Below are 12,361 nucleotides of genomic sequence, written 5' to 3'. Positions count from 1 at the left end.
GTCGAGCGGGTCTCATTTCAACCTGGTCAAGCGTAGTAACATGCGTCTGGAGTTGAAATTTGCCGAGGCCCTGACAACGACCGTCAACGTGGTGGTGTACAGTGAATTCGAGAGCATCCTGGAAGTGGACGAGAGCCGCAATATTCTGATCGATTACGCCAACTAAACGATGGACAGCGTACAACTTTTAAGAGTGCTCAAGGGGGACAGCGTGACCCGCCGTGACGTCATTGGTGTATTCCCGTCGGATAGGTTACCGCCCGTGACCAAATACCCCAGCGCCCTCATCGTGAACGCCGACGAGAGCGATCGACCGGGCACCCACTGACTGGCGATGTACTTTACTCAGGACGGCCGAGCGGAACTTTTTGACTCTTACGGGCTTCCACCAGACACCTACGGGCAGCATGTTCAATCTTTTTTACGGAAGAACAGTTTGCAGTTTATACGCAACACAGTTCGCTTACAATCTTTCACCACGACGGTTTGCGGTCAGCACTGCTTATTTTACCTGTTGCACCATTGTAGGGACATCTCCATGAGAGCTATTGTGTCCGTGTTTACGGATGACTGGCTCGTCAACGACGTGATGGTGCAGGATTTTATCGAAGAGAGATACAATGTCGATGTACCCGTGTTAGACTTAGATTTTATTTGTCGTCAAATTTGTGTGAAGAAAAATTGAATCCAAAACTTGAAATCTTTTCAATGTCTTAATAATAATCTCGAGTAGTTAAGTTACAAATTCTGAGTAAAGAAAATTGAAATCGAAAAATTGAAAACTGTTCAATGTCTCACGTAGTTTAGTGTTAGTTAATACTTCATAATGTCTTAATAATGTCGCGTAGTTTAGTGTTTGTTAATTTTAGCGAGTCAATGGTAATACTTACAAAACGTAAAAAAAAAGTCAAACAAAACATACTTTTTTCTGTTGTCTTCTGCATCATTTATTCATCCATCGAGAATAAACCATAGTTCAATAACAAAGTCAATTGTTTTTTAAGCATAGAATCATTCACCGAGTTAAAAGTAAAGACCCTCCCCCTCTTGGAAAAATGCGTGTGACGTGAAATTACAACGTGTCCCACTGAAGCCTTTTCCTGGCTCTTACTGGAGTTGACACAACCCTCAGGCGCCTTTTTCGAGAGGGAACGGGTGGAGGGGATGTAGGAATATCGGGAAGTAATCTTTTTTCTTCCGGTCCCATTTGTTTGTATTTTCTAACGACATTGCGCCGTGCTTCATTACTGATAATACTCTCGGGCGCGTTAGATTTGGCCAATCCGTGCATAAAGTACTGAAATCCATGAGGAGCGAAACCCTTTTTATTCCTCAAAGTATCATTCACCAAATCAGAAATATTCGAACCGTTGACAACATTTCCTTCATAAACCAATTCACCCTTTTTGTTCCAAGTCATGACGTCATTATGCTTTAGGCTATTCATAAGCAGGTTGGCTTTGCGCTGCAAGTTTTAGGCACACTCTCGAGAATTTGTGGTGTTAGGTCCCTCTCGGACAAAGTAGCGGGGTCTCCGTCTGTCGTGCCAGCCGATGATGTTTGGTCCTCCGACCCTCTGCCGGATCCCTCCGCCGGTGTAGACATCGTGACAGACATGGGTGCGGATATGCGGGCGTGATCGTATTGAAGATACTGTTGCAGCGTTTGCTGGTACAGCGACAGTTTAGCGTCGTCGGGAAGGTCCGTTCGGGCCATAATGTCTTTCATGTCCTGCTCCAGGCTCTGCAGTTTACTCTGCGTGGGGTTGCGTGAGAGTAGCACATTCTGTATGGCTCTGGTCACGCTGTCCGTGGGGGCACTGATCATGGATTTTCGGGCGTATTTCATCACTTCGAGAACAGTATCCCTCCGAGCGTACTCAGGATTGGAGCCAGCAGGGATCCCAGAAATCCTCCTTTCTGAATCAACAGCTGTTTGCGTTTGGCGTGAGAGGACTTCTTGTCAGCCAGAGCTCGCAGATGCGTCTTGTGTCGCGAGAGTTTTTTCTTCTGACTGGGGGTGAGGTGAACACGGCCTTTTAAAACATTCAGCGCACATTCACCCAAACAGGTGACCAGTTCCTTGTCGGCATACTTCAAAATGTCCTTTTGTTTCTTGGGCGAAGCTGCGCTCAAAATGCGCAGTGCGTAAGCGTTGTCCTTCAACCATTGCGTCATGATGATGAGTGAGGCCGTTGACGTAAAACTGGTCTATTTAGGCAAGTAGGCGTAGCTTGTTTCGCCAGGAAAAATGCAGGATCGAAGGCGGTGTTCTTCCGGGCAGTGGGGTTTCAGGTCGATGAAAAGGTAGGAATAGAGTTGGCTGGTGGCATCGGCGTAGGCTTCGACCATAAACTTTGTCTGCCCCGGGTACATCTGCTTGGCCAAATGAACAATCTGAGATCGGTCTCTGGGATTTTTGAACAGAACGATGTAGTGACAGTTCAGACTGATGGTTCTGCTCTCTTTCGACTGGTGGAACAAGTTCTGCACGATGTAAATCACAGAGAGGTTGCGATGGTGGGATCCCTGGGTAAACAGTTTAGCAATGTGAGGATCTTTACCGCATTCCTGCATCAAATCGTCCAAGACCACTAGATGTCGGTGCGTCGGGTCGATGTGCTCTGACCAATCCTCCGGCAGCCCCTCCACAAACTAAACAGCAGGTAGATCGCGAGACAGTTCCTCGTAAGCCGGCTGATACTGACCATAACACCACAAAATTCTCTCAAGAGGCTCCACAAATACATGCTGATGATTTCTAATGAGTTTACTGACCCACTGAGTCTTGCTGCAACCGGTCGGTCCCGCTACGCAAAACGTGGCGGGGTGTTGAAGTTTCGTACCCATAGGGGAAAGTGACTAAGCGGTGAAGCGCGCCGCAATTTATAGCTTAAGCATGATGACGTCATACCCTAATAACGTCACACCTAATGACGTCACGGAATTCCCCCTATACAACGTCACTAACATTCTTAACGGCGCTTAATACGGGGACGTTCGAAATGACGTCATGAAACAAATCGCTATTTAAGATACTCGATAATTCAATGCCAAACATTGACGATAAATTAACCAGTAACACCAGAAGTATGATTAACAATATAAATCGAATTAACGGAGGAGAACAATAAGAGCTCGGGGAACGTGTGTCCGCCATGGTGCCTTTCGATCAAATGTGAGCGGGGGTAGTCGAGCCGTTCTTTTTATGAAGGCTTGTGTCCGTACGGCACGGTATTGTAATCATCCCGTATGACCCTCTTGCTGTACACTACCCGATAATCTTTGGTAGCCGACTTGGTCAAGATTTCTTTGGTCTTGCCATTTCTGACGATCTTGTGCGGATCGGATATGACGATCTTTTCGGAGCCCACCCCTTTGACCATATCGACCACGGAATCGAAATTGATCCGCTGCGAATTCCTAAAGTTCAAAGTGAATCCCCTGACCTTGCAGCACGTCTTACCCGTGTCCAATCGGTAGGCGTAATTCTTGGGCCCGCCCGACACGAAGGTCTCTATGTAATTGCCGTCTTTGGGATTTATTTCGTTGGTCAAATCGCCGAGAAAGTCGCCCAAAGGGGGTTTGTACTGTCCCGGCTTATCCACGTAGATGACGCTGTCGGTATCGTAATACAGGACCAAATTCTGCAACCGTTCGAGGACGCTGTAAAGCCTGAGCCGCGCATGCGCCGTGGTGAAGGCGGCGATGACCACGTTCGTTCTGGGGTTAGGATCGATGAACTCTTCTTGGGATTCAAATCGAACTTCCGCCATTTCGTGATTGATGAAATTAATATCATGGACCACGAGGTGGTCGGCGAGGAGGAATTCGTACAACTTACAAGGATCGCTCACGATCGCGACTTGAGGCATGTTTAGCCTCTGACCAAACTTTCCCCAGAACGAATTGAGCATGAACTTGGCCAGTGCCCTAAGCCCTGGTTTTTTTTCTATTTTGGAAGCGTCCAACCGAATCCCTTCGCGTTGAAAATACCGATCGATGTATTCCGCCTTATCAGTTTCGGTTTTTATCCAACCGGGCCATCCCGACGCTTCGACTTTTAGTTTGATGTACTATTGATGTACTCGGTAAACAACCCGCCGGTCTTGGTATCCGTATTGTATTGTTCGCTGTGGGAGAAATGCCACACGACCTCCATCCTTATCACCTTGTAACCCAATTCGACGGCCTTTTCCAGTTCAATAGAATCCCACGTACCGTGCAGCGCTCTTTCATCGTCCGTGTGTTGGCAAGGGGTCTGTTGTTGAGTGTCTACGCATGTGCGGCAGAGCGGAAATGTCAACTTCCCACCCAATCGATAAGGCAGAAGGGGATGATACAGGGTCTGCGGCGGTAAGACGCTACATTTGATGAGACCGTCATAGTTGGACACGTCTTTAAAGTTCTCCGTTATAATCTCGGGATGATAGAGCGGGTAGGAGCAGTACTTGTTCGTGTAGGGGTACAGGGAACAAAAGTCCACGTATTGAATCTTTTCGTCCCCGGAGGTTTGATAGAATAACCGGGTGGCGTTGGTTCGTCCCCCGTAGAATGCGTCCCTAGGATTCAGCATGGTGCGGGGTCTTGCAGCGCGCGTTTCATGTCTTCGGGTAAGGTTTTGAACACGGCCTTCCATTCGCATTCCCACATTTCGACAAACTGTTTACAGGTGGTTCGGAGAAATGATTTCCTCTCCCGAGTGCGCGTGTACAATTCAGACATGGGCGTCATGAGCGTGTTGTTGACCGTCTTTCTATTGGGATAACACTTGACGCACCCGTGAAAGTAACAGCCGTTGAAGGAATAGATAATCTGATTTTTAGCGTCGTAACTGTCCACCTTGTATTTTCCAATCTGTTTTTCGCCTTTGTTTCTCGCGTGCTGAATATAACTACCCGAGGTCAAGTGCACGTAGTGTAACCACTGCAGCGCGACTTTGGATTGATTTTCTTTGTTGTCGTAACCGTGAGGGGGAATGATGGCTATGCTATCCGCGCGCAGAAATTCCTCCTGTACACTAAATTACAGGCTGATGCGATGGTTTTACAACTCTTGAAGGGATCCACACCCGGATCGCCCTCCCCCGTGGAAGTGACCCTCTTGAACAACGCGTGAAACTGCAGACAACAACGACTAAAGATATCGACGTCGCTGCTACAATACTTCAATAATTCGTCTTGCAGTACGAACTGTTTCCCCTTTTGTTTCTCGTACCAACTATAAAATTCCTGTCTCTTATCCGAGCTCATTCCTTCCGGGTCATAGAATTTGGCATCCGGATAGGGGCCAACATAATCTTGGTTCAACTTTGTGTTCCACAAGTGAGGAAAAAATCCTTTGTGCAATTCCTTCTGGCCAAAGGCCAGAGGTAGCTTGGCCAGTGCCATCGGTAGAAAATTCATGGAATCGATCACTTTCCGTTTGTATGACGGTAGCGAAATGGATTGAATTTTACACCCCGTATAAATGACCTCGGGTATGATGGCATTTTCGTACAAGTAACTGAGCAAAAAATACCCATCGTACGCCTTCAAATTGTGCGCTAAGGCGGTTGAATTCGTGGTGTCTTTGGATCCGAACAGCCAATCACAGAACTCCTTGCATTTATCACCCCTGAAAATCTTTTCGCGCAAATGCGAACAGTGCTTACACGATTTATACATCGGATCGTTCTCCGACCTTTCGGCACAAAACTCACAAACCACGCGGGCTACGCATAGATTTGGCACGTGAACGCCGGCATCTTGAGTACATTCAAAATCAAAGAACACGTATTAAGCCACTTCTTTCTTACATTTGGCCTTTTTCTTTCCACCCGCCCTACAGTCACGGTCCGTACTCCTACCCGCGCTACCCACGTCCGCGTGTTGGGGCGTTTCGTCGTTATTACTATCTTCCACGGGTTTGATAAAACACTGATGATCGATCGATCCCACCTCTTTGCAAATGGAACAATACCTTTGCGTACAGTCGTGTTCTCCGCGCTTGCTATTCATATTGATATTCACGAACACGTCGCAGCGCTTGCACCGATAATACGTTTGACAGGCTGTTTTACCCAAAATCGTTTTACTCTTGTTGTTGCGGAACGAGGTGGTAGGATACCAAAAATGTCCGTTGGAGAAACTGGGCATGGACACGGTACATGTACTCTGTCTTGGTTGTGTTTATTCTTATCTCTGCATAGACATTCGAACATGGGAAGCCCTGGTTGGCCCTGGATAGCCCTGGTTAGCCCGTTCTAATAGAAAATATGACACAAAACAAGTACGTATGATCGAGGAGCGGCATGTATTTCCGACAGTAAGGGATTATGAAATTTCGCAATAGAATTTGGTGTCTAAATAATCACTCTTTATAAGGATCAGTTATCTAATTATATGAATTACTCATTTAACTAAAAGATTAATTAAAAGGTGGTGAAACAGACTCCCTACCGTCCTTTATCCGGCCATCATTTGGTACTGATTTTCTGCGTTCCGCTCACGCGGCCTGACAATCGTCTCGCAGCCTTTTTCTTTGTCATCGCGCGGTGGCGCTCTTCCGATAAAGTTAACTTTTCGCAACACTTGTGATTATCGAAACACCTTTGATTTTTGAAATTGCGGTTGCATTCGGAACAGTGTACCCACGTGTCTATTTCGCCCTCTGGGCAACCGGGAGACATACACACTTTGCAATCATCAGCGCATCTGGTGTGTTTTTCTCTGACATTATACCCGACTTGACACTTGTCGCAAAAATAACCCGTTTAAAAATGCTTTCATGGACGTGATCAGATCGTAATGATTGTCGTGAAAGTACAGGTAAATGGTATGACGCCGGACGGGCCCTTTGAAAATGGCGGCGTTAAAATGATCGAACGATAACACCACGAGGCGGTAATCGGGTAAGACGTCCTGAAATTTACGAATTTCCTCAATGCCACACGGCCCTTCCTTCACGCCCGCTTTAGGGTGTAAATCTCTGGCTAGGTGTTCTTGTTCTTTACGCCCTATTTTGATCTGTTTTACTTTGGGATGGTTTTCTATAATGGCCATTCCCGTCACGATCGCCCTGGCGCAACACAGTTCCGTCCTCTCGTCTTTAATCTGAATGATTGAGCTCTTATTGCGTAACATATCCCGAATTTTTACCACACCGTGAGGTTAGGTCTTACCCCCTTTTTGCATTCGCATGTGCACAAAATGAATGTCTACCCTGTCGTCCAATTGAATAAATTGATAGGGACTGCAACACTTGTTCGATACGAGCCAGAAATCTCTCGACCGTTAATTCATCCATGCGTAAAAACGGGAGAGCGATAGGAAAATTCAAGTAAGTGGATTGAAACACCAACCTTACTCTGTCGTCGGCGGGGAGACCGTCCGTTAACTTCTCCAAAATGCTCTCAAAAATGGAGCCCAGGCGTGGTAAAAACTCTCGCAATGATAAATGATCCATGTCCCTAAACTGAACTCTGTAATCGTTTGTGGTGGCTTGATACTTTTTTACAAACTTTTCATTAACGTCTATAATATTGTAATAATCTTGCGGTCTCTCCACGCGAATCCTTTTCCTCGGTGGCTGGTTCTCTTCGTCTTCCTCCTCCGGTAGCTCTTCCGTCCCCTCGTCCTCTGGAACATCCTCCTCAAATTCTGCCCACGGATCATCGTTGTCGTGCCCGTACCCTCGCTGGTGCGGTGCGCCGTCTTCAGCCGGGTCCGTTCGTTCCTCTTCATCCCCCGGACCGTCACCGGCCTCCTGAATCAGAGCCAGTTCGCACAGTCTATGAAAAGCGTACGCCCTCTCATCTTCGCTGAGTACAATGGTTTAGAGAAGCAAGTTGAGCGCTTCATACGTTTGGCAGTTGTGTATGTCTTGGTAGAAATCCATTGCGAACGAGATTCAACGTCCGTCGCTGCTCGTTGCTGATGGAAAAATGACCATCGCTACATAGCCCACCGCTATACCGTCCACCGCGGTTCTTTTCACCGAATTCCCCCATTGTCTAGAGACGGATCAAACGCTCGCTTTCAGCGCGGCGCCAGGAGCTGTCCATTGTCCGAGCTGCGGTCTCCCGAATTTCATTATTGGTGTTTGTCAACCCATTGAAATTGCCCCCACTATTATCCAAGGATTCATCCTTTGGCTGCCCGGGCCGTCCATTGTCCGAGCCAGCGTCGTCCCCGACCCATTACGTTCCATTTTCCCGGGATTATCTCCTTCCTCGTTTGGCGGTTCATTGTGTAAGGATTATCTCGCTGCCAGTTTGGCGGTCCATTGTCTAGGGATTATCGCTTCCTACTCCTTGATTCCTTTAGGATTGCCTGGTGGGCCAGTCCGTATACCATCACACCTTGTATGACTCATCCACTATTTTTTATTATCAGCAAGGTCACATTGTACCCAAAGTTTTTAACCCACTATGTTCATATTCTCCCTCTACAGTCAAGGTCAATTCGTACCGTATTTCTACCCCTACTCCATTGTTATACCCCTACCCAAGGTCAAATTGTACTCAAGGTTTCACCCTATCCTCATTCATATTTATCATACGTGACCTTTTCATATTTCAAGGTCAAAGTGTACCCAACAGTCCCCCCCCCACTACTTATTCCCACATAATGTAATATCCTTAGGCAACGAAAGAAAACCAACATGACTTTTTTATCGATTAGCCAAGAGGTATCTGAATTCCACTAAAATCTCACAGTTCAGAATTTGTAAATGAGATTTTGAAATTAAGTACAAGGAGGTGCAACGAAACCAACGATCCTGCACGAATCGGTTTAATTGGCCCATATACTGGCAGCTGCGTTAGCTTAACAATAGACTTTATTTACGGGCACGCCATTTTTATTGTTTGCCCAGAATGTTATTCAGTGTAATTTACAATTTGCTGAATGGGTTAAACGCCTGACCATTTTGTTTTTCACGCCTGTCATTAATCAGCATAAACGGCATGAATTTGTAATGAGCTTATTTCATTGCTTCATTATTATTCTTCAGCTTCCAAAATATAAATTGAACCTCGCTTTCAATTCAGTATGACCGACTTTTGAATAAGGTGCAATTCGAATTGATTCATTCCCACCTTCCAAGGAGCAAATTTTCCGACCAACCGATATAGATGTTCTTGAAGCTCAACATAAATTAGGTTTGTTTGGCAAAAAACAAGAGTTGGGCATTAGAAAGCCGCTTTAAACTAGAACCATCAGAGGGAACTTTCTCAAGTGCATTCTGCTCTTGAATCGCCAAAAATTTAGTGTTTTTAGATTAAATTAATACGTTCAATGACCAAAAAGTTGAATCAAAAACTGTGCAATGTATTTTTCCTGATCAACATCACAACAGCACCCTCAGTTGTCAGGAACAACATGAAAAATAAAACGGGTGCTATTGCCCTAACAGACGTGTAATTGTTTTCATACATCGCAGAAGAGTATCAAGTTGGACAAAACGTGTCTAAACCTTAAAAACAAAGCAACAAACAAACGATATATTTGTTGAGGTTCTCAAAAGTTCACCTACTTCTAAAACTCAGAAGTCTTGAAGATGTTATACATTGATTTCTTTATTTTGATATCTAGGATTATCCAGTTCTTTATAAGATCTCCAGGTCACCGTAAGTATGGATTGGTAAATTAAACATTCAAACAGATGATTATCAATCATGGTAAAACCGTTGTGTCAAGGAAATTTGTACATAAATCATTTAGTCACGAAAAAAGTTACCTTCGAATTTTTGTGGATGTCTGTCGCATGATGTTCCTCCATTACAAATGAACTTGCACAAGGCCCTGAAAGGTCAAAAACATAGAAACAGAGGAGTAGATATTAAAGTATATGAGGAAACATTGCGCCTTTTCTCTCGCAATTTAGGGCTCCATTGTTGACTGTAGAGGAGCACATATGACACATTCTGTAAAAGCTTATTGTGCATACTGGGTAATGTTACCCACCAGCAATTCCTCTTTCATCATTTAAAACTATTAACCCTTTCATCCTGGGAACCGTCGACAGCCGCGGTTTTGTGAGAAGATTAGGTTCGGTGAAATTGTATTGAAGCATGCATGTTTTATAATTGGCCAGAACGTCTAAAGCAGACTTTTGAATTCGAGTTGTCGAAACCCTAACGACGTCCACCCGCATAGCCCTACCTACCAGCAATGAACCCCCCCCCCCCGAGATATTCTCCATGCATTAAGGGATTAGGTGACAATCCATGGGAGCCATATCAGCCTATTTCACGCATAAAACTAATAATAGGGAAGTGAACCATCTGCCAATAATTTTGATCATTTCTATTCAGGAGCAGCTCATCTATAATCTCAAGGTTTCTGTAAAATATAAAACAAAGTTTCCAAGCCTTTAGAGGAAAAAACCGCCCTGAAGTATTTCTTTCTAAAATGGCAGTCACCAGGGCTGAAACGTAAATGTCGAATAGTTGATTCTGCATTGTTCAACCAGTACCAAGCTTAGGTCTGCACAGAACACCAGACCAGCAAGTGATTTATTCTTTACAACTGACAATTATTGACGCAGCCATTCCATTGTTTTCTGCATATTTTTGTCCTGTTCAAAATGCGGGATAATATGGACCATGATTCGCACGGAAGCTGCCCGCGTAGCGATCAGGGCCCAGGTCCGCTCAGCTCACTGGATCGGCAGTGCGATTCAGCTACCCTGAACAGAGAACGCATAAACCACAAACCAGTGAGCAAGTTCCCTTAGCCCCACCTCTAAACACAATGGAAGACACTCAAAACTGCTTTCACATATGATAATACCCTTTTTTGTTCAGTAAAGACCTCAATCGAAGAACACGTGCATGTTTGTATAAATATTTGGAAAACAAAAAAGCGAGTGACTAAAATTACGATTAGCTCCCTAAAACCGCTTTTTTTGGGGGGGGGTTCATTTTCGAAATTCCTTGCCTTGACAGTCACACACAAGTGCACATTCTGTATCATCAAATATTATCATCTCGTAGACATCGTGTTTTATCGCCCACTCAGATTCGATGTAGAGCATTTAAAATTAAATGATAGACAATTGATTTAAGATGGCTGAACGGAATTCACAGGCAAGAACAGAACTGTAATCGGACATAAATCACACCAAAAGACAATATGTTGTTAAGAAAAGTTTTAAAAGTTGCTCATACTTACCACGGACAGATATTATCGCGGACAGCCGCAACCCAAGTTTGAGCGCCTCGTCTCCTTCGCTTGCTTGTCGGAGTGGAACCCACAACTTGTGTCATACAAACAACACAAAGAACCATCCACACAATGGACATGACTACCAACACACGAGTCCTGGTGCTAGTACAAAATTAAAAGTTCCTGGTCAACCTCTCGCCCTGAGTTATTTGAAAAAGAAACACGAAGATTCGTCAGGAACAGTTGGATTGACTACACACCAATAACAATTCACGGAATCCCCTTAACAATAGTGTTTTCAGTTTTCGAGATCGCTCCCCGTTATATTTCGGTATGTTCCTAAAGGTGGACAGTTTTTCGAGTAATTCAGTTCGCGTGATAACTTCATGGTCGTGTGTGTATTTTTTCGACCAGGTGCTTGGTGATATTCCACGAAATATTTCCTGTCAAGCTTTAAGAAACGACATATCTACTTCCTAACATGGGCAAGTTCAACAGCACTCAGCCAGACAACTGACAGGAAAATTGCAAATTCGTCAAAGAATTGTGAATCAGCTGGAACATAAATTAAAATGCCCTCGCAACAGCTCGTATGCTCGTTAAACAAAAAGTGAAGCATTCGACCGAGCACCTCCGCATCTGTCCCTGTAAAGCAGGGTGAAATACAACAGCATTTTGAAGATTCCTTAGGAATTCCAATTATGAAGAATAAAAACTTTCAAAAAAATCGAGGGGCACATTTAGTCACGATATATTTATCTACATGACATTCAATAAGAACTATTATCTATTGTGGGAAGAGTCCCCCACACCGCCCACTTACCTGTCCCTCCGCCACGAGTCATCTGTTTTTACGGATTTAGAATCATAATATGATTTCTCTGAAATTAGAGAGTTTTGGTTGGTTTGTCAAAGTCTCGTTTCCTCCTTTCTTTTTCTGCACTGCATGTTTAATTTGCCACTAAACGAGGAAACAAAGTTACAGAAAAAAATTAATGTACCATTGCTAGTGATATTTGCGATGTTATTATGGATTTCAATGCTACAATAAAAACAAGACCCAAAGAGATTCACTTCCAATTTCCAATTTTTATTCCCTCCAAATTAAAGCACACAAAAACAAGCTCTTATCCGTATTGCGTTATTAGCACTAAATCACACAATAATTATGTGCATTCTTACGTTAACAACATTACTGACGAGTCTTTTCTT

The 12,361-nt window shown here is 44.5% G+C and overlaps 1 protein-coding gene across 1 annotated transcript in view; it reads right to left on the bottom strand.

The window, feature by feature from the left end:
- LOC110974668 (uncharacterized) overlaps window positions 1-11,760 on the bottom strand; it is a 47,837-nt gene extending 36,077 nt beyond the window's left edge. The window contains exon 1 of the mRNA XM_087140159.1: window positions 11,156-11,760. Within this exon, the coding sequence (XP_086996285.1) occupies window positions 11,156-11,286 (131 nt within the window). The 5' untranslated portion in view covers window positions 11,287-11,760. The remainder of the gene's footprint in view (window positions 1-11,155) is intronic.
- Between the last annotated feature and the right edge of the window lie 601 nt (window positions 11,761-12,361).

The sequence above is a fragment of the Acanthaster planci genome, linkage group LG08 (assembly GCF_054643075.1).
Source record: "Acanthaster planci isolate LZ-2023a linkage group LG08, COTS_SCS, whole genome shotgun sequence".
Classification (NCBI taxonomy): Eukaryota; Metazoa; Echinodermata; class Asteroidea; order Valvatida; family Acanthasteridae; genus Acanthaster; species Acanthaster planci.
Note: the sequence above shows the minus strand (reverse complement) of the source record. Positions and strands in the feature narration are given on the sequence as shown.